Raw genomic sequence first — 21338 nt, forward strand, 5'->3', positions numbered from 1 at the left:
ACTTTGGTGATAGCACCACAAATTAATCCAGCAGCGATGGAACCTGGCTTCACTTGAAACTGGCGTTCAATCCTCTATTCTCTTACAGTGCATTCTAGATAGCCCGGGTGTCTCTATTCTATTCGAGGGCTCGTCGAACTCTGAAAAGCTCACAGATCAATCTACTTATCGCGGGGAACCAGGCTTACTACTAGGTGAGACAGTCTGTGAAAGCATAAAATCATCATACCCGGCAGTTTCGCCATTTCAGTCATATATATCAGTCCGGAAATCCCAATCTCATCATATGCGGAGTCATCATCATCATCATCTTTTCTTTTCTTTTTTGCCATTCACCATTATCATTTCCATTATGATTTCCCTTCGTAGTGAAATTGACGTGTTTCACTGCTGTCCATATCACGGGCGAGATCCGTTGATTGTACTTGAGCTGACAGTTGGTGCAGATTGTATCATATCATACCTCCCTGAAATCTGATTCAGTGTACGCAGCGCGGTCGATCTTGCTCATTTGGCTGAGTCAATCCGGTATGTCGTTGAGATTCTGAGGCTGTGTCCATTCTCTCTATACTCGGCAGACCACGTGGGAGGGCTGGATGTCTGACGAATGGCAGGGAATATGCTTATGTATGATGTCGGCAAATTCATTTCTGGACAAACCATTGCTTAAAGTCAGTCGACCAGTCGCCGCATGTTCTAGATGTCGGACGGCGAAAATCAAATGCGATGGGAAGCTTCCTGCCTGCTCTGCCTGTGAACGAGTGGGAAAAGCAAGTACTTGCTCTGGTGCTAGCGATGAATTCGCTAGAGGAAAAGAGAGAAGCTATGTTGCATCCTTAGAGGGCTATTGTGAACGGCTTGAGAAGCAAATTGCGGCTCTCCGATACCGTAAAGAATCCTTGTCCACGGATGGTACAGGAGCATTCCGGGAGAGCTCTATAACTTCAATCTCTGCATTGAATAATGTTGCACAGTCACATCGCAAGGAGGTGTCTGACATCGACGATCTTGTTGGAGATTTTGGGTTTCTGTTCGTCGATCATTGAGAAGCACCGGCTGTGGCGTTGCTGATCGGTTCATTCTAGGTCAGTCAATGCCACTTCGAGAGATTTCCATGGCATCACATCGAGCACCTCGTTCGCCAATCTTCTTCTATCACTATCCATTGCAGAGCCGCTTCCGAAATTACCCCCACAGCCATTGCCCTCCCGCCACGAAATCACGCCCCTCTTGCGGCATTATTTTGACAACATCTATACGCAGCTGCCCTTCTTCGTGGAGACCAGTTTCTGGACCTCTGTAGATGCAGTTTATCAGTCGGGCGGCCGGTTTGCAAAGCCTTTCGATCACTGGATTCTGCGTCTCGTGCTGGCTACGTCCTCCGCATCTACATCTTACCAGCCCGGAGATCGGGATCATCAAAGAGCATTATCATTAGTAACTGAGGCATTCAAACATGCAGATGAAGTTCTACGTCCGGGATCGGTCGTTGGTATTCAAGCAATTTTATTGCTTGCTCAATATTCCTTCTTTGACCCTAACCACTTTCGAACTTGGTATCTAGTGGGGACAGCTGCGAGGGCCATGTTTGATCTCGGCTTGCATCAAGATCCTCCATTGGAAGAGTTATCCATTCCGGACCGGCTAGATATCCGTCGAATCGTGTACCATTGCGTATACTGTCTGGATCGGTGTGTTCGCCCCCGAACTTCTTGGGTATCCTTATAGAAGACGAGGCCATCCTCGCTGACTTGATTAATCACAGAGCAGTTAGTACAGTCCTGGAGAGGACTCTTTCATTTTCGGAAGAATCCGTCAATGTTGCTCTACCAGTTGTCAGTACCCCGTTAGATTCTGCTCTAGCTGGGCAGAGCGATGTTTTCCTACATAGTTCGCAGTCTGCTTGGCATATGGTTAAGATTCGACAGATCCTGGCCGCGGCTTATCAGAATAAGTACTACTACGATGATGAAGCATCAATTCAACATACGGCTTCCATATGGAGCTCGTGCCTGAAGGCCCAGGAGTGGTTCGACAATGCCCCCGAGAATGCTTCCGGTCCTTATAGTGTCTTGTATAGACTGGAGCTGCTTTACACGACCGTTATGATACTGTCGCCCATGCATAGGTTCCTGGGAACGTCTGAGTATACCAAAGTTCTGTTATTCGAACGTTGCATGGATTACATCCGTCAACTTCACCAAATCTTGGAAAACCCAAGTCTCTTGCCGTTGATGACATATCTTGACATTCAACGCGCATACCAGGTTAGTAGCCGATTTCTCGAGCTTCTAAATCAACACTTTGAACTCGTATTGAACCCCTCGGTGCCGCCGCTCCCCCACCTGTCTTTTGACGCACCAGAACCGCCTACAATCAACGCAAAAGACCGCGTGAACTGCCACGCCCGGACGATTGTATGCCTGGACTATATCCAGGATCTTCTTCAATATTGCTTGAGAAAGTGGGGCATTGGCAGTTGTCTGGAGACATTTCAAGCCATCTCAGGGCCGGCTCGGAAACGGTTGATGCAGTCCCCCCCCATTTATCTCCCCGGGACAGGATCCTATATGAATGGGCCACCTATGCTTCCGGCTTCAGGAGGGACGGGATATTCAGGGTATGACCTCGGACGATATGGGATATGACCATGTTGGGTAAATGGGGAAGAAAAAAAGAAATCAACTTTTTTTCCAATCTTACGTGCTTGCCCCAGGAGATTCTTTGTTTCAACGAACGACTACAGCGCAGCGCAGCGAATGCATATTGTAATCAAATATATGTCAATTCTGGATTCATCTTGATTAATCCGACCTGTCCTAGACGGATGAGATTACGCAAGTACAGTAGTACAAGGGAACAGCCGCACAAGCGTCGGCGGTATCTAGATAAGTGGGTAAACATGCAGCTGGGATGGGTCCTTTGAACCATCAACCATGAGGACGATTCTCCACAGCTTGCAACTATCCAGCCCTATGTCAGATAACTAGTCACCTACTCTAGTCTAGCAGTAAATAGTAACCTCTTTTTTGAGTGCGTTCCTTGTTGCGCTGTACAGAATTCAGGGTGGCTTCTACACACTGTGAGAGTCAAGGTTGCTGGGTAAGAGTTCAGGTAGACAAACAAGAACTTGTGCAATGTATTATAGCATCACAATTAGAGGAATAATAACCTACTCCAGCCCTGCACAGGGTGAGTTTTGACTGTCTGCCATGAGTCTGCATGAGTAACTGCATCTGATGCTTGTGATATAGATTATAGCCTATTGGTACTGGAACTGTCACGTGCTCATATATTTGCAGGAGCATCAACACGAAGAATTAGCAGGAGATGATTAATTGTCATCCACAATAATAGATAAAAACTACTCTATATCTATCTATCTCCTAAGTCCCTACCGTCCTACGTTGTTTGTGGGAAACTGAAAGCGACCCAACTCTTGACGTCAGACTGATGATCAGTGGAGCAGACTACAGTTAACAACCTTGGTTCATGGTTGTTCCGTATGGTAACTACCTCGGGTAGTTTACCTTATTGATACAATATTACGTTCATGTACTCCGTATATAAGTCGCATTGCTTGTTCATCCAAACCTTGAATTCTTGTCTGATTCAACCCTTTCCTCCCCCAGCGTGTCGACCGAAATTCCAGACCACTCGCGGAAAGAATTCCAGCGCGTCGAGTCTGTCTGTTATGAAGGGCGAATTTTTTTTTTATTTTTATTTTTTTTTTTTCTTCATGTTGAGGATTCAGGTGATTTCGCCTCTTGTTTCCATTCCCTTCTAGGTATCATTATTATTATCATTACAAGCAAAGGTAGGAATCTAGATGCCAAGCCTTTTGATTTCAAGGTTGCTCGGTAGCCCCAGTGGAGACGGATCGTCACTTCGTCAGACTACACCAGAGCGTGATAGACTGATAGATAGAAGACTGACTAGTGACTACATCGGGGGTCCAGATCGCCAAAGTAGTAGTATCTGAATCCTAACTACTATTATTCTGCCTTGTGGGTTCTCGTTTAGGTTCTGAGAATCCGCAGTGATTTTGAACCGACAGCTGCTAGTGTCCGAGCTTTTCGTCATAGCTAGTTGCCAAAAGTCTGGACATAGTTAGGGACACGATTGAAACTGCCCGTTCGCCATCTTGCTTAGACTACTTGACGACCATCGACAATCGTCTGCCAGATCGTCTCCCAGCCAAGAGTCGGAATGAGCTCATGCTCGGAACTCATCTGTCCTCTCGGAGCACAGGGGCAAGATGCGGATTATGAAGTGATGATGGCCCAATTTGCAATGAAATTCCGGTTTACCATGGGCTGACTGACTACCCGTACCCTCTTACGTATCTCCCACTCCTAGTATGCTCGCTCCAGGGTCAGAAGTAGTCAGTTCATGTTCAGCACTTCAGGAACCCGACGAATTGTACCCCGAGGGAGATCCTTACGTACCTTAGGTACAGCCAGGCTTTGCCCTAGGGGCTGTCCATACTCCATAGACCATAGTTCGCTAAGCAGGGTCAGGTCGAAATGACTGACTAACTACCCCGATAATTTCATTGATTAGATAGCTTTGTAACAGGAGAAAATAAAGACTGTAGAGTTTTGTGCACTTCAGCCAACGCTCAACCGACACGACACGGTGACGTCAAGTATCCTGTCCAGGGTTGCAGCTCTCTCTATCTCTCTTTCTTCCTCTCCCTCTCTCTTCTCTTCTTCTCTTCTTCTCTTCTCCTTCTCTCTCATATTTAAAAACAGGAATACACATTCCCATCGACATCTCGAACCATTTCCCCGCCTTCTCTATCAATTTACTTCATTTCCCATTTTATTCCTCTGCAGGACCTAATCGACATTCCTAGCAAAACGTATACATCCTAATACAGTACCAGGTGCCTATCTACCTACCTCTCTATACTCAACTCATCCTTCGCGTCCTCCATTCCAGTGATACCCCTGCGACGCGAACTTTACTGTCTCCCCTATACTCTAATTAACTCACTCGTGTGATTGCTTGATTTTCGTGTTCCAAGTTCTTCGTGAACCCTCTCTCTTCTTCGTCATCTTCGGAAAATTTTCCAGCGGCTCCGATTAGAACTTCATCATGCCGTCCGGAGTGGTGAATCGTCCAACCGATCCTAAGCAGAAGGAGCAGGTGTGTGATTCACTGATTGCGCCGGAAAAAAAAAAAAAGAGTCCTGGCTGACTCGGGTTCTTCACTGCAGGATATCAACCAGAAGCTGCAGCTGTTTGGGATATATCAAGGTAAATTATATTCATACACTCACTTGATACTTGTTGGAGATGTGAACTTAGTCACTAACGATGTACATAGCTTTCAAGAATGGCAAACTTCCATCGGTTAGTTACATGGAACTTCTTCAACACGGGTCATGGCCAATGGTCCTCGAATCTGTACTAACAAAGGAATTCATTCAAACTATAGAACAAGCAATGCAATGTCGCTTTGAACAGTGCCATTAAATCCAAAGCTCTCTCCTCACCGTCGAATGAACTGTCCAGTGAGGGCCGAGTTCTGATCCAGGATCTCAGAAGCGTCATCGAACAAGCCAAGAAGCTTATCCTCAGCAAGAATGAGGGCCAGTTACTACAGGATTTTATCTGGGAGGCTGAAAGAATGGGTGTTGCCGACGGACCAGGAAAGCCCAATGTGCCTGTCAGCAAGGAATCAGCCCAGCAGGACAGTGATAGAGCTGTGGAGGGCTTGAAGACCCTAGGAACTCTGCTGATCACCAATGGGGAGTTCAGAAAGCTCCGTATGTGCCGACTCCCTTCGGGTCGAAACGAGATTTTCCTTGCTAACGATCCACAGTGAACGATGCGATGATTATTGCTCGTGATATGGCCGGTGATGTGTCCCAGAAAGCCGCCAACACCCTCCGGCCTTCCCAGGAGCAACTCTCCCAAGTCGATCAGCCGGCTGAGGAAAACGTCTGGCATGAAAAGCCTGATGTTTCAACAAGTCAGATGAAGTCCCAGTTCCAGAGAAACAAGGTGCGTCCTCTCATAACCCAACCCCAGGATACTTTCATGCTCACTGTTTCCACAGGAAGCTGCTCGTAACAAGGCTGGTGATGTGGCAGGTACTGCTGCGCATGCTGCAACCGGTGGCCAGGATCCCACCGTCACTCGTGATGTCGATGTCCGCACTGGTGCTACGGCAGGCATTGAAAAGGCCAAGGAGAAGATCCCCGAGGATGTCGCTCAGGAATCTCGGGGCCGCGCTGAGGAGTTCAAAGAGCGGACCGGAACTTATTTGTCGGAGAAGATGCCTAAAGAGAGGCGCGAGCAAGCTATCTGGCGCTTGAAGAAGATGGTCCTGGAAATTCAGGGACACCCCGAATGTACGTTGACCGCATGAAATCTGCATACCAACAGACTAATTCGTGAGCAGATCAGCAAGCCGTCGGAACGTTGCTTTCCCTGGCTGAGAAGTATGGCAACTACGCTAGAGATACTTCTCAACAGGGCGCTGGAACAGTGGAGCAAGTACAGAGCAACAAGAAAGTCAGAACTATGGAAACCAACCTCAGGGTAAGCACTTGTTCATTGTGGGGTAATGGCTTCAATACTGATTGCATGCACAGATCCTCGTTGAGCGATTTGCTAATAGCACCTCTCTGGATGATCTCTTCGAATCTCTGGACAACATCTACCGCGAGGCAGACAGAGACCCGGAACTCAGAGGATGGTTCAAGAACGTGGACACCTTCCTCAGGTAAGTCCTTCATACGGATTCAAATACAAAGTGACTTCCAACTGGGCCTAACCTGCGTAGAAAAACTTTGCAGGAACAGGGCTACATCATGCAGGACGACTGTGACCGGGAATGGGAGCGTCTGTACGATCATGGCCGCTATCTGCTGCGCGATCGCTACAAGGATCATACCGACCGCATCCTCGATGAGATCAAGTTCATCGGCGACCAGTTCAATCAAGATCCTCAGAACAGAGCCTTCAGATTGGCCCTTGAGAGGCTGTTCAATGATCTGGGCCGGGATGCCAACGGTAACGTTGCTTTCAAGAAGCATCTGGCCAAGGACGTCAGGGATGTCATCCTGCCTTCGATCTTTGAAAACGTTCGTTACGTGCCAGTGCCTCGCATTGAGGTTTCCGATCCCATGGTGGATATGGTGAGTACACCCTTGGTGCTCTGTATGCTTTGAACTAGGCTAACCAGTGTGATGCCCCTAGATTGTGGAGAATCTCGTCATCGAAAGTGACAATCTGATGCCCAATGTTGTGGAATTCAGCAGTGACAATTACTTCCGCTGGGGTCGGAAGAGTATCAGCAGCAAGAAGGACAATAAGGTTAGTGATTAAACCTTCAGGTTAGTTTCTGGTTTCGCTAACGTGAGAAACCCATTTCCAGATTATGATTTCCGTATCAGGTATTCAAGCCGATCTTAGAGGTAAGTCAAAATCTAATTCTCAAGGCGACTGGGTTCGTGTACTCATTTTTTTCTTAGATGTCAGTTACTATATCAAGAAGAAGCAAGGTTTCCCCTCTCTCACAGATAAGGGTATCATGGATATCTTCCTTGGAAACGAGGGCTTTGGTTTCAAGATTGCGGCCTCGACAGCGCACCCAGAGGATCGCCAGCACTTTGTCAAACTCGACAAGGTCACGGTGAAAATCCACGACTTGAACATCCGCCTGAAGAAGTCCAAGCACAAGATCCTCTTTGCTCTCTTCAAGCCAATGCTCTTGAACATCGTTCGGCCTACTCTGGAGAAGGTGCTCGAAAAGCAAATCCGTGATGCCTTCGTCAAGGGTGATGCGTTCGCCTTTGACGTCCATCAGGAAGTCATGCGAGCACAGCAAGCTGCCAAGCAGGATCCAGCGAATGCGCCAAACATCTATTCCCGCTACATGGACACTGCGCGTGCCAAGATGACGCAGACGAGACAAAAGGCCGAAGCCGTCGCTCAGCGTGATACCAGAATCAAGACGGTCACTACTCTTCACGACTCGATGTTCCCTGACATCAAGCTCCCTGGCGGTATCTCTAGCAAGGCCACAGAATACGCCGAGCTGGCTCGCAAGGGTGACCGCTGGGAGTCGCCCATCTTCAGTATCGGCAGCGCTGCGGAGTCCAAGGACATTCCAAAGCTTGCATCTATCACTCGCAAGCCCCATCAGACTGCCGAGGGCCGACTGAGAGAGCGGCCGGCCGAAGGCCAATTCCATGAGGGAGCCAACGGTCAAGCCACCAATGGTGGCCAGGTCGGCGCGAACGGATACGCGAAGACATCCGGCTATCCTTCTCGTGGGTTCGCGGATGAGATGTACCAAGCCTTCAGCGATGGTCCCAATGGCACTGCCAAGGGGACCGCTTTTGCTGCCGCCAACGGCACTAACAATGGCGTTACAACAAAGGTGCCAGCAGACGGGCTGGCGGTCCGAGGCGATCCTACTGCCTTCAACCCACAGACCGCGTGAGCTGTGGATGTGATATCCCGAGCCAAATGATCACTGGCTCCTGTAACGCCTATCATTTTGATATAATTTTTCTTTTCTCTTGGTTCCTAATATTGTTACGTGAGTACTGGGCTTGAGATATCAATTTCCGTCGTTTCTGTCTTGCAAGACTTTCTCCTTGCTGTACTTGTGTGTGTATTATGTCTTTCTTTCCTTTTGACGCAATCATGATCTGTATGAGTATTTGAGTACTTAATCTCTAATTTTTATGTTCTTGAAATCTATCCATCCCCCTGAAAGTAGGCAAAGCACCAGAGTACCACTTACTGCAAACCCGTTAAACAAGTCAAGTCAAGTTAAGTCATGTAACATTCTCTCATAAGTCTAGATAAAAGGGTAGATTAATATCAGTAGCACAGGGTACAGAAAACAACAAAGCCCCCCCTCCAATTCTACATCTGCTCAAAGTACTTTTCCCACCCAAGCTCCTGCATCTTGGTTCCCTTCAGCTCCATGTTCTCGGCCCGGGCCTGCTCGGCATACGCCTCGACCTTGCGCTGGATGGCTGGGTCGAAAGCACCCAGGATGCGCGCAGCCAGCAGCGCAGCGTTGATACTGTTGTTGATTCCCACCGTTGCGACGGGGACGCCTGCGGACCACCCGCGAGTTAGATGCGCTGCTGCGGAGGAAGGGTGTAACGAAAGGAAGGAAGGGGAAGGGGACATACCTCTGGGCATCTGCACGATGCTGTACAAGCTATCGACGCCGTCGAGCGAGCTGCCCTTGACGGGGACGCCGATGACGGGGAGCGCCGTGTGCGCGGCGGCCATGCCGGGCAGGTGGGCTGCGCCGCCGGCCGCGGCGATGATGACCTTGATGCCGCGGGCGGCGGCACCGGCGGAGTATTCGGCCATGAAGGTCGGGGTGCGGTGGGCGGAGGTGATATCAACGGCGGGGTGGATGCCGAAGTAGTCGCGGAGCAGCTTGAGGCCTGGCACCAGGGTCTTGAGGTCGCTGTCGGAGCCCATGACGACGGCGACGGAGGGGGCGGGCTTCGAGGGGCCGGAGGGGGCGGGCTGGGTCTTGATGTCGGTGCGCTGGGCGCGAATGCGGTCGACGACGTCGATGAGCGGCTGGATGTGCGTCTCGGCCTCGTGCATGGTGGGCGCGGTGACGGTGATGTGGCCCATCTTGCGGCCGGGCTTGGCGGCGCCCTTGCTGTAGAGGTGGATGCTAGCGTTGGGGATGGAGAGGGCACACTCGGCGGCCTGGAGGTGGGTGTCTGGCGCGGCGCCGCCGATGATGTTGAGCATGATGGACGGCTGGCGGATCTCGAGGCTCTGCGCGGGGATCGGGAGGTCGAGGATGGCGCGGAGGTGCGCGTCGAACTGCGACAGCGCGCAGCCCTCGATCGTGTAGTGGCCCGAGTTGTGGATGCGGCTGGCGATCTCGCACAGCATGATGCTGTCGTCCTCCAGGAGGAACATCTCCACGCCGAAGACGCCCTTGCCATCAAAGGCCGCCACGGCCTTGCGCGCCAGCTCCTGCGCTTTCTGGTTGATGGCGTCCGACACGTTGCGCGCCGGCGCGTACACGAGCTTGCATATCGAGTCCTCCTGGACTGTCTCGACGGTGGGGTATGAGAGGACCTCGTCCTTGGTCTTGACGACTATCACAGCCAGTTCCTAGAGCCTAGGTGTTAGACCATGCTGTGCTATCTTAGCAGCGATAAGAGTATCGAAAACCAACCATCTTGAAGTAGGCCCACTTCTCAGCGTATAATGGCCGGTCCTTGAGCGCCTCGAGCGCCTCGGGGATGTCGTCCTGGGAGTTGACACGGAAGTTTCCTAGCGTTCTTCGTCAGCCCCCAGATCCTCTTGAATATGCCCCCTCCGCTGTTTCACACTCACCACGTCCATCATACGCCATGGTCTTCGACTTCAACATCAGGGGATACCCGAGTTGCTCGCCAACCTTGGCAAGTTCCGCGGGAGTGTTCTCGACCAACTCCCGGTGCTCCGCCATTGGTATGCCATACTTCCGCAGATGTTCCTTCTGGTTGAATTTGTTCTGAATCGTCCGGATCGCCTGCCAGCTGGGCTCGATCTTAACCTCCGAGGCAACTTCCTCCAGTGCGTAGGTATCCACATGTTCGATCTCGGCCGTCACGACGTCGCAGGTCTTGGCCAGTTGGCGCACTGCCTCGCGCTCCTTGAACGAGCCGGTCACATGGCCATCGTGGGCGCTGATCTGTTTCGCAGGCGAATTATCGGCATCCAGAACATTCACCTGGATGTTCAATCGATTCGCGGACTCGACGAGCATTCGGCCCAGTTGGCCCCCACCAAGCACTCCCACCTTGCGAGAGTTCCACATTATGACAGAAAGGACGCAGAAGAGGATGCAGAAAAGGGTGAATAATAGAGAATTGGGTAGATTCGCCTGGGAGGTCAATGACCTGAGCACAATACTTTCAGCGTCCGTGAGGAATCGACCAGGGACCCTCTTTTCTCGCCGCCGTGGGGAAATTCGTGACTCCTCCAAAAAATCGGCCCCGATAACCGTCACGTGATGCTACGATAAGCGGTTCCTGTGGCCAATCAGGAGCTGAGGCTGCCGGCGGAGCCGCTCCTCGCGCGCGTATAGCGATCCGGTGGTTTCATGTATTCGAAGAAGCAGCAGCTTGGTGTCGCGGATCAACCTTCTCGAAGCTAGTCGATCTGGTCGGGGAACGTGTCGTCAGTATGGCTTTGGGTAAGTCGTCAGATATATCGTCCGTGTCTTGAAATACGGCCCGCATTTACCACTCAGCTTCGTCTCATTGTTCCACGATCTTGAGCTTGGGAAACCAACACATGAGCTGCTGAAGCTATGTATGCTAACTTGTGACGCAATGATAGACGAAGAAAGCTTAGAAACAGTCGCGAATGGCGGCCCGATGGATTAGTATGCTCAGAGTACCTTCCGTGGCGACCAAAATATGATTGGAATACTAATTTCGCGTGCAGCGAGAAATGGCCCAGCATCGTCGAACCCTTGATCGAACGGCTAGAACATGTGCGCAATCCCTTCAGAATGACCCATTGAAGGCTCTCGGAGTATTGACGCTATGAGCAGAATGTATACAATGCTTTTCCTATGCCCAAGTTTCCTCCCGAAGCCTCGAAGATCGCGCAACAATCACCCCCGCCTCACCGTCCCGTCTCCGATTCGCAAGAACCCAACACAGTGCCGTCGAGCAGCAACAAGGAGAATACCTCCCCTACAGAGCTAGAGACTCCCTCGCAGTCGACAACAATCCCAAACTCAACCGCAACGCCGCCCCCATCGAGTGAGCAAGTGCCAGACTCTCAACCCCAGTCATTTACCGACACTTCGAACGATGCTCTCCCTGCACCACTTGCCTTACTCTTCGAGTCCATTAAGACCACATTGAAGTCGTTTTTCGCTTCCAGACCGCCGCATACCATTCAGAGACTGGCAGAACTGGTCATCCGCCCCAACGCCCACTACCGAACCCTCCCCGCGTACCTGCGAGCCGTCGACCGGGTAGTCTCCGTCACCAGCACGGCCGATATCTTCCCCCTGCAAACGGATGTCAACATCGGGCAGACAAATGGCATCATGAACGGCGGTGCGAGTAGCTTCATGTTTCCCGACCAGGCGCCAGGGAGCGATGAGTCCCTCGGCGGAGCCCTACTCACCCCCATCCCGTGGTTGACCGGCGCCTCTTCCCCTGGGCCCGAGGGCGAATCGTCGCTCAGCGAAGGTAGCATCTGTTCTCCATAGTCCCTTTGCATCCCGCAATTAACATCTCTCAATCAGGTCTAGTCTCCGGCGAATCGGTATCCCTGATCGTGCAACCCTCGCAGCCAGAGCAAGACCAAGCGCAGGCCCTAGAGAGCGAGACCGTCTCCCATTCAGCAGCAGACGCCCCGTCATCAGCACCGGCAGAACACGAGCCAGCCGGCGGTGATGGCTCGGCGCCAGAAACGACCGAGGAGATTCCACACGCGCGCGGGCCGCCGGTCCTCGGGGTCGAGGATATGGGTCTACAAGACGGCAAGGGCATCGAGATGAATCTCTCAAACGACAAGGATGCCATGGATATCCAGACGTCCACATCCGCGTCCGCGTCAGGATCCGCAACTGCTGATACCGAACCCAGCTCCGCTGCAGAAGGACAAAGCAACTCAGGCCTGGAGCCTGCCCCTCAGGCCGATGCGGACGGCGACGGTGACATCCAGCTGGATGATGTGAAGGATGCAGTGGAAACGGCACCCGACACCTCGAGGGATGGCCAATCTGAGCAGTCGGCAATGCAGACGGAGCAATCGACGGAAAGCGAGGCTGTGTAGTCCGCGTCTTGTTATTTCGCTGTTTTCAATTTGCGTTTGTTTCATGATTGATGAGCAGGAACTATATGAGCAATAGTCTCGAGGCCACATACTGACCTTGTACAATGACGAATGAATGAAACCGAGCATTTGAAGATCACGCATGTGCAGCAACAGACTAGGATACCTACGATATCTACTGTCTGGAGTAATTCATGGCCTACGCCTACAGTCCAGTATTGATGATGAGAAATGCGTTGTTTTGCTGAAAATATAGTAAATGTCTAACAACGGTATCAAATAAATACTCAAGGAAATCCATAGACTTCACCAGGAGGTAATAGATCCTTTGCCACCCAATCATGAAAGATCGTAACAAAGAGCTCCATATATGAAGACCTGGCCATGCACATATGGACACATCACAACTCACACTCCACCAAAAAAAAAAAAAAAAAAAAGAAAAGGATCAAACAGCCGATTCCACCGTCTGAAGAGGGACGTAGCCATTGTTGACATCTGATGTCTTCGAAACCCGGCCGGTGATAGTAGACCAGGCTCTCGCGCTTGTCCGTCCGATCCATCCCGAGCCTGCGGCACCATTGGATCCTGAGACCGAGAGAGCAGCCGTCCACCAGTTCTTGCGAGAGCCGTGGAAGCTGGCATCACGTGCCTGGACATCCCTTTCCAGCTTCTCGGCGTCCATCCACCGTGGTCGTTTCCAGAGCTTGAGCAGCAGACTACTGACGACGACGGAGATACTCGACGCTGCCATGGCCGCACCCGCAGCCATCGGGGGAAGCATGAAACCTCCAAAGGGGAGGAAGAGCCCCATGGCGAAGGGGAGGCCGATGACGTTGTAGAGGCAGGCCCACATGAGATTGATTTTGATGCGTCTGAAAACAGCGCGGGAGAGGGCCAGACTGGCTGGCACAGACAAGAGATCGTCGGGTCGCATGAGCACAATGTCCGCAGCCTCCATGGCAACATCAGTACCGGAAGCAAGGGCGATTCCTATTGACGCAGTAGCCAACGCCGGAGAATCATTGATACCGTCGCCCACCATGGCGACACGGTCACCTGATTCCTGCATCGAGGCAATGATGGATTGTTTGTCGGATGGAGAGGCGGAGGCATGCACCGAATCTTGGGGGATGCCGACGGCGGAAGCAATAGAGATCGCGGTGGACCGAGTATCTCCAGTGATCAGTGTGGTCTTGAGCCCCATACGATGCAGGGCGGCGACGGCAGCCACTGCAGTTAGTTTAACAGTGTCGCGAAGCAACACAGTGCCGGAAAACTGGTTATTAATAGCTACATGGATCTGCGTGATGCCGGCGGTAACCTTCGAGGTAGTAGAACGCTCATCTTCTGTTGCTGCGGCTTCAGGGACTATGACGCCTTGAGACTGCAAGAAAGTCGCATTTCCAATGAACACACGGTAACGCAGACGTTCTGCATTAATTGCAGGCTCAACCAGCGCAGAAACACCCTTGCCGACATGAGCATTGAAGTCGCCCAAGCTGCCCGGTAGTCCTTCATCCTCGGAACGGCCCGATTCTGTTTTTGCTGCAAAGTGGATAGCTCTTCCGATAGGGTGTTCGCTGTTCATCTCCGCAAGACCTACGATCAACCACCAAAGTTGATGACGTGCCTCATCTGATGCCCAGTGACGTTCAATTCTGGCCTCGGCGACGGTCATTTTTCCTGTTGTCAGAGTCCCAGTCTTGTCGAAGACGACATGGTTGATTTTAGTCGCGCCTTCCAATACGGCACCGCCCTTGACCAGGATACCCTGTTGCGCACCAACACCGGTACCAACCATGACAGCAGTAGGTGTACTGAGACCCAACGCACAAGGACAAGCAAAGACGATAACAGAGATGCAAAGCTTCAGACACACCATAACCTTTCCACCACTGCCTTCAGCCAGGAAGATCTGCGGGGGATGAGGCAGGACGTGACTGACAAACATCCAGCCAAAAAATGTAATCAAACCGAGACTGATGATGCCAGGGACGAAGTACCCTGCGACAATATCTGCCATTCGTTGAATAGGAGCCCGGCTTGTCTGCGCATTTTGGACAAGCTTCACAATCTGACTCAACTGGGTATCCTTGCCGGTACGGGTAACCTTGAAGTCAATTGAGCTTGTACCATTCACGGTTCCGGCGATGACCGTACTACCCTTCTTCTTGTGGATAGGCAGCGCTTCACCAGTAATCATGCTTTCGTCCACATAACTTTCTCCTCGAATGACTATGCCATCCGCAGAAACTTTGTCTCCTGGATGAAGAACAACGATGTCGCCGACTTCGATAAGCTCGGTGGGAATGACTCTGTGGTTTGGGCCGGATCTCTCTGGGGCTGATTCGCCTGCCTTTTGCTCATTCGTATTGAGTTTCTCGGTTGTCCATTCCTCGGCAAGCTTCTCGGCAGCGATTGGGTCGTCGTAGATAGTCGTCATAGACGGAGCCAAGGACATTAATCGAGACAGCGCCGCTGATGTTTGACCTTTTGCTCGGTTCTCGAGCCATCGCCCGAGTGTGATGAAAGTAATGAGCATAGTACTTGTATCGAACACAGTGCTTGGCCGTTTGTGTGACATGGAGAACATCGCCACAAGCATGGTAAAACAACTGTAGAGGAAAGCAGCAGACGTGCCCATCATGATCAGAACGTCCATAGTTGGCGAGCGATGCTTGAGAGATTTGAAGCTGGCCACGTAAAAGCGCTTTCCAATGCCAAATTGTACCGGAATAGTGAGCAGCAGACATAGTACGTCCCCAAGGAAGACCCCTGGACACAATGGAAGTTTGCCGAAGTCCAGCATCGGCAAGTACATGGGAAGAATCATGTTAATCAGGAATACCGGCACTGCGAACGACAATGAGTATAAAAACGCACGTTTCCACCCTTGAATCTCTTTAGTTTTCGCCAGAGACTCAAGTTGGGCGTTGGTGTCGTCCAATTCCGAAAGCAAGGCATGGTACCCAGCAGCTTCAATAATTTCGACGATGGAACGAACTCCAATTTTGGAAGATTCGTATGAAAGTGCAAGCCTGGATGTGGCCATGTCGATAGATGCCGAAATAATGCCTGGTTTTTCCAACAGGGAATCCTCCAGAGCATTCGCTGCAACCACGTCTCGCAAGCCGTGTAGGCTTAGATTCACGTTGCTCAAAGAGTTGGATGTATGCAGTTTTTCCTCTGATGAGATAACTGCCGTATCGAAGCCCGCGTCATCGATCAAGGTAGTAATTTGTTGCGTGGACAGGATCTTCGGGTCATGAAGGATAATGGCGCGCTCCGCAAGTAAGCTGACATTGCATTGCAGCAGTCCATCCACTCCATTCAATGCGTTCTCCACACTGGATGTACATGCGCCGCATGTCATACCATCAATGGAGACCGTCGTAATCATAAGATGGGGCAGGTTTCCTGTGCTCTCTAGCGAACCCTGGGGACCGTTCTGCAGCGTCAAAGTGTCCAGCACTTTTGCGCCGAAGCCACGATCCTCGATGATATCGGCAAGCTTTTCAGGAGTGACAACGGAAGCATCGTGCTCCACGACAGCTCTTTCTGACAACAAGGAGACATTTATCGATCTCACACCTGCCACCTCCTTGAGGCCCCCCTCGACCGCCGATGTGCAAGCACCACATGTCATTCCCTCGATGGCCAGCGTAGTCGTTGAGAACTGTGGCCCCGAACCCTGCAAAACTCCGGAGGTATCGGCCTGTATCGTCAGGCTGTCGGTGGATATGATAGCCGCATCGAACCCACAGTCTTCAATCTTCTCGGCTATTTGTTCCGCTGGGACCAAAGTCGGATCGTGATGGACGACGGCCCTGCCCATCATCAAGCTCACGGATACCTCTCCGACACCTTCTACATCCTTGAAGGCGCCTTCCACGGCGGATGTACATGCCCCGCATGTCATTCCATCCACCTTGACTGTTGTGGTCGCCATATGCGCTGGGGATCGGCCAGCGGGGATGTCCTTATCGTCGGCGCGTAGCAGATCGTAGGCCGCCATGGTGCGCGGGTCCCGGTGTAAGGAGAGCTACACGCGGGAAGCTTGCTCTGAGCGTGTTACCGCATACGAGCGATTGATCTAGAGAAAGAAAAAAAAAAAAAAAAAGGGATCAATTCACTGAAATCAAGGGAGGAGAAGGAATCACATACGACGAGCTGGGAAAGACGTCAATGTTAAGCGGCGGCAAAATAGAGCAGCACAGGAAGAATGGGGACGGATGTGGTCGGAAGTCCGAGAGGATGTTTCATCCCTTTCTTAATAATTATTATAGACTACTAAATGCCAGTTGGAAGAAACAGGCGGAACGTCTTGGCCAGGACGCATGAAGAATCATATATATTAAATATTTATCAAACCTTGGCCGTGCAGTCGTGAATGTGATGGCGTTACCAATCAATAATATTATTATTGAGACAGTGACACTCTCCCTACCCATTTTAGGCTCAACTCGGCGCTGCTTTTTAGCTGACTGAGCATTCTAGAGCGTGCGCTAAGCCTGGCCGGTGCGTGTCCTGAGCAGCGCACCAACTTCCATGGTTTCATCTTTCTGGCTTTTGGTCCTTCATACCTTTGAACTAATCTCCACATCCTTAGTCTTCGAGCTAACTATGGATCAGGGTTCCAGTGTCCAAGCGAATATGAACAGCGCTGTTCACCCGTCGATCACTTGGCGGCTTGCTGTCCCAAGTCCCAAATATGGACTGCTCAACGCCATGATCGAGGTCGACGAGATGCAGCAGTGTCCTTCCTGACGAGCACATGTTGGTGTGAGGATGTCTCAGATAACCAGATCAAAGGTCTTGTCCTCTCCGGGTGGATGAACTAGGTCCAATCTGCATTGTGGATACTATGACTACGCGAAATCTTGGATTACCTTCAGACTCAGTTGTCTTTTGGAGGGAACTAATGGGGTAGCTCGTGCTATTCCGGATGGGCATATATCGTTCGTGGTAGGGCAACGGAGCTATGGCGACTTTGAACGGACCCAAGATGGCTTCTGGATCCCCTTGGAGGAAAGGAACCACAATATAGGTCCCCCGTACCCGACTAGACCTTGAGAGTTGCCCGTCTTAGCACCTTACGCCTGCCAAAGATGGGAGAAAACTCGTGTATATATCCCTCTGGCCTCGGAAGATAGCCATGTCAGCTCCGCTGTTGTCCATACGCAATCCCACAGTCGCCCGCTTTGCCGCTACCGGTGCGACCAAGCTATTTGATGGTCATACAGACTGTATTAGTCCCCGGTGCTGGCGAACCGGAGCTTCATGAACATCTACAGTTTTCCTTGGTGACTATGCTAACGAACTTCCCCCCTGGGCCGGTCACCAGTGCGACCAGGAGGAACTCGCACCAAGTGCTTCAACCGGCCCATAGTGACCTATGATGCTGGGAATAATTCAGGAGTTGAATGGGGAGTGATATAGCATCAAGGAGTATTAGTGAAATCACTAGCCCCTTCTGCTAATGAGCGCGTCTCTGGACCTAGCATAGCTGTGGCCGGCCTTTCTGGGTATATACTATATACTGCTCTGGTGACATCCTGACTCCAGCTTTAAGTCTACCAGTTTGACTGTGTGGGTTTAGGCCAGAGACCTAGATATATGTTCATATCGTTGTGTCCAAGGTGGGATAGATGTCTATAAGTCATGGATCTTGGGTTGGAAGATAGGGGAGTGGATGTAGCTCTATCCATAGAAATGGAGGCCAGAATACCTACCCTGCTGGACAAGTCACTGTGATTTTGTCACATTCATCATCTGGATTGTTACCAATAATGGTCTCTGCAGATCGCTTCCCATCAGCTCCGTTAAAGCAGCGTCTCGGGAACTTACCGCCTCGGGACGAGTTGAAGTCTTGACTGTTGCTCTCAAGAAGTGTCACAGCATAGCTTGACCATGTAAGGGGGTCCGGCCAATTGTGAATCGCCAGCGTCTTCACCGTCGTCGGACGCCCCTCATTCCACAGTCCAACTGGCTGCAAGTGACCGTGCTCCAACCCAATGAGATAGACGAGTTCTGAAGATCCTCGAAGAACATGCAGGAAGCTATTGATTGATTTCTAATCCTGTATCCCTAGTTCTGATCACAGCAACTCTGAGTCTCTGACCAGCACCTGACCAGTTGACAACATGCTTTACGCTCCATTTTATTTCACTATCGACAGGCCACACCATGTTGGGACTAGGGGTGGTAGTCAAAATGTCAAAATGACGTGTCATTAGAGCCACTACCATATGCTGGTGGATAACTATCTACAGAGCAAACGATGATATATATTTTGATGAGGTGTAGTCTCATCTCCTACTGTAGGTAGTCAATTCTATGGACCTAGGTAGTTGGCTACTGAAATCACGTGATAAAAAGCTATATAACCTGATTGGTTAGATTCTGAAATGCTGCTCTCTCATTAGTTATACCTAGTATAGTTGGTATCCACTTGTCTATCACGTGACATTTGTCACTTGTCAGGAAAATAATGGCTTGTCATTTGACATTTTGGCCAGACTTTTGACATACTCTGTACACCACCTCTAGTTGGGACGGCAATTACCAAACAATCAAGAGCTGTCCCTGAATCCCATCGTAACACTGTGAAACGCACAGGACCATGTTCTCCGGCTTGGACAAGGATACACCTTCTCCGACAACCCATTCATCCATTCAGGAGGCTATAGGGACCATTTGATCGTCTTTCGTTTGGCATGGCTCATACCTTTAGGCTGTCAGCCTACATATACCACACTGCCATAGGAAGTGATGTCTAAGCACATTTTGAGCTGAGTGGTGATCTTCAACATCTGTTGATCTCGTAGATACTCCGTGCAGCAGACTTGTACCAAGTAGTAAATCAAGGGATTGGCAAGGGAAGGGTCATGAATGTACAAACCCACAGACTACCGAGCGAGCCAGCAAGCCATATCATAGCAGTATAGATGAGAAGTACGCATATCCACCAAGGAAGTATCCTCGACCAGAATCACCATGATATCTTTATTTGTTGAAATGGCCTTGAAAGGTGAGGCAAAACCGGGGAACCTGTTTGCAACAGGTGCAAACAACCCCCATCTCGGACATCTACTTTGATATCATCATCACCATCAACACGACTGTCACCATCACCATCAGCTGTTCTGACACTAGGAGAAGGTCTCTGCTTGCTTCTGTTTGACGTTGTACTGCCGCACTGCGTCAGCATTCAATCCTCTATTGTAAGTTCCCCCAGCCTCAACCAAGACCAACACAATGCGATAGCTGGTACGGAATAGCTGATCCCTCATCAACCCCAGACAACCATCTCCGAATGGATCAAGTACACAACCGGGCCATAGAGGCCCTCCAACCTTTCATACACCTGGCGAACGCCAATAGCGCTACATCCCCACGGTTTATCGCGAACCTCATCACAAATGCAACCTCGAACCCGCACACCTACGTCTTCGCCGAGCTACTGGAGACGCCCACAATCCAGGCTCTCCGGTCCCAAGACACACCCGAAGAGTTCCAAGGCTACCTCACGCTCCTCGAGATCTTCGCCTGGGGGACATGGCAGGACTATCAAAGTAAGCAATCCCATTCCCGGCCCCCTTCTCCCGGACAGCGGCTCACACCCCGATCCAGCAACGCCCAACCTCCCGCCCCTCAGCCCCGAACAAACCCTCAAACTCCGCCTCCTCTCCCTGCTCAACCTCTCCGCAACCCTGAAACCCCTCACATACACAACCCTCATGGACGCGCTCTCCATTTCGGCACCCGCCGAGCTCGAGTCCCTCGTCACAACCGCCATCTACGCCTCGCTCATCACCGCCCGCCTCTCCCCCGCCTCCGACCCGCCAACCGTCAATGTCACCGCCGTCGCGCCCCTCCGCGACATCAAGCCCCAGTCCCTGCCGACGATGATCTCCCTCCTCACGCAGTGGGAGACCCGCTGTGGCGACGTCGTCGGCGACATCGAGGCCGAGATCGCCAAGATCAAGACAAACGCCGCCAAGCGCAAGGCGAAGGAGCAGGCGCGGGCCGAGCTGCTCGAGAAGGCCCTGGCTTCACTGCACGACGGTAAGGACGTGGGCGTCGGCGTCGGCGGGGGCGGGTCTGCCGCGGGGCTGAGGCGGTTCGGCGGCGCTCAGCGGTTTGCGCTGGGCGGCGGCAACAAGCGCGAGTACAGTGCGGATGAACTCGATGATGCGGATGATGGGTACTGGGATAATGCAAATGACGGGGGCGTTGATCTCCACGCGGCTGGCTCGCGCATGGATATAGATGAGAGCTTGGGGTCTTCTAGGTTAGGATTGGGCGGTGCCGGGGCAAGACATGCGAAACGCTTCCTTGGGAAGAAGACTTGAATTGAATCGAATCGACGCTTGGAGGACGCCCCCTAACGCATCGCATCTCAACAATGCAGGCTCAATCCTTGATCGTGCAACTAATGGCAGTTACGAAGACCATGATATATTTCTACCTTACAATCCAGGCTCCACCGGAAGGAACTCCAACAACAGTATCGAAGCCATTATTTTGAATTAGTAT

General features: G+C 51.3%; 6 protein-coding genes across 6 annotated transcripts, besides 4 other annotated features; 4 read left to right on the top strand and 2 right to left on the bottom strand.

The window, feature by feature from the left end:
• Nucleotides 1-632: 632 nt before the first annotated feature.
• ACLA_051570 (Zn(II)2Cys6 transcription factor) lies at nucleotides 633-2648 on the top strand (the record flags this gene model as incomplete). Its single annotated transcript, XM_001272110.1, has 3 exons — nucleotides 633-1030; nucleotides 1086-1691; nucleotides 1766-2648. 3 exons carry the CDS (start codon nucleotides 633-635, stop codon nucleotides 2646-2648), a joined length of 1887 nt encoding a protein of 628 aa, XP_001272111.1.
• Nucleotides 2649-3706: 1058 nt separating this feature from the next.
• Nucleotides 3707-3738: a microsatellite.
• Nucleotides 3739-4697: 959 nt separating this feature from the next.
• Nucleotides 4698-4728: a microsatellite.
• Nucleotides 4729-5100: 372 nt separating this feature from the next.
• On the top strand, nucleotides 5101-8460 carry ACLA_051580 (uncharacterized protein; the record flags this gene model as incomplete). Its single annotated transcript, XM_001272111.1, has 12 exons — nucleotides 5101-5151; nucleotides 5222-5261; nucleotides 5332-5357; nucleotides 5443-5773; nucleotides 5830-6011; nucleotides 6067-6361; nucleotides 6412-6551; nucleotides 6605-6735; nucleotides 6796-7150; nucleotides 7212-7328; nucleotides 7390-7429; nucleotides 7487-8460. The coding sequence occupies 12 exons, from the start codon at nucleotides 5101-5103 to the stop codon at nucleotides 8458-8460; spliced, it is 2682 nt and encodes an 893-aa protein (XP_001272112.1).
• Nucleotides 8461-8891: 431 nt separating this feature from the next.
• Nucleotides 8892-10815, bottom strand: ACLA_051590 (phosphoribosylaminoimidazole carboxylase ADE2; the record flags this gene model as incomplete). The annotated part of the gene is made up of 4 exons (XM_001272112.1): nucleotides 8892-9088; nucleotides 9167-10124; nucleotides 10189-10286; nucleotides 10350-10815. 4 exons carry the CDS (start codon nucleotides 10813-10815, stop codon nucleotides 8892-8894), a joined length of 1719 nt encoding a protein of 572 aa, XP_001272113.1.
• A 762-nt stretch (nucleotides 10816-11577) lies between these two features.
• ACLA_051600 (uncharacterized protein) lies at nucleotides 11578-12797 on the top strand (the record flags this gene model as incomplete). The annotated part of the gene is made up of 2 exons (XM_001272113.1): nucleotides 11578-12208; nucleotides 12271-12797. 2 exons carry the CDS (start codon nucleotides 11578-11580, stop codon nucleotides 12795-12797), a joined length of 1158 nt encoding a protein of 385 aa, XP_001272114.1.
• A 420-nt stretch (nucleotides 12798-13217) lies between these two features.
• Nucleotides 13218-13242: a microsatellite.
• Nucleotides 13243-13245: 3 nt separating this feature from the next.
• Nucleotides 13246-16815, bottom strand: ctpA (Cu(2+)-transporting P-type ATPase CCC2; the record flags this gene model as incomplete). The annotated part of the gene is made up of 1 exon (XM_001272114.1): nucleotides 13246-16815. One exon carries the CDS (start codon nucleotides 16813-16815, stop codon nucleotides 13246-13248), a length of 3570 nt encoding a protein of 1189 aa, XP_001272115.1.
• Nucleotides 16816-19899: 3084 nt separating this feature from the next.
• Nucleotides 19900-19939: a microsatellite.
• A 176-nt stretch (nucleotides 19940-20115) lies between these two features.
• ACLA_051620 (putative COP9 signalosome subunit 7 (CsnG)) lies at nucleotides 20116-21154 on the top strand (the record flags this gene model as incomplete). Its single annotated transcript, XM_001272115.1, has 2 exons — nucleotides 20116-20374; nucleotides 20433-21154. The coding sequence occupies 2 exons, from the start codon at nucleotides 20116-20118 to the stop codon at nucleotides 21152-21154; spliced, it is 981 nt and encodes a 326-aa protein (XP_001272116.1).
• Nucleotides 21155-21338: the final 184 nt, after the last annotated feature.

The sequence above is a fragment of the Aspergillus clavatus genome, genomic scaffold (genome assembly GCF_000002715.2).
Source record: "Aspergillus clavatus NRRL 1 1099423829800 genomic scaffold, whole genome shotgun sequence".
NCBI lineage: Eukaryota > Fungi > Ascomycota > Eurotiomycetes > Eurotiales > Aspergillaceae > Aspergillus > Aspergillus clavatus.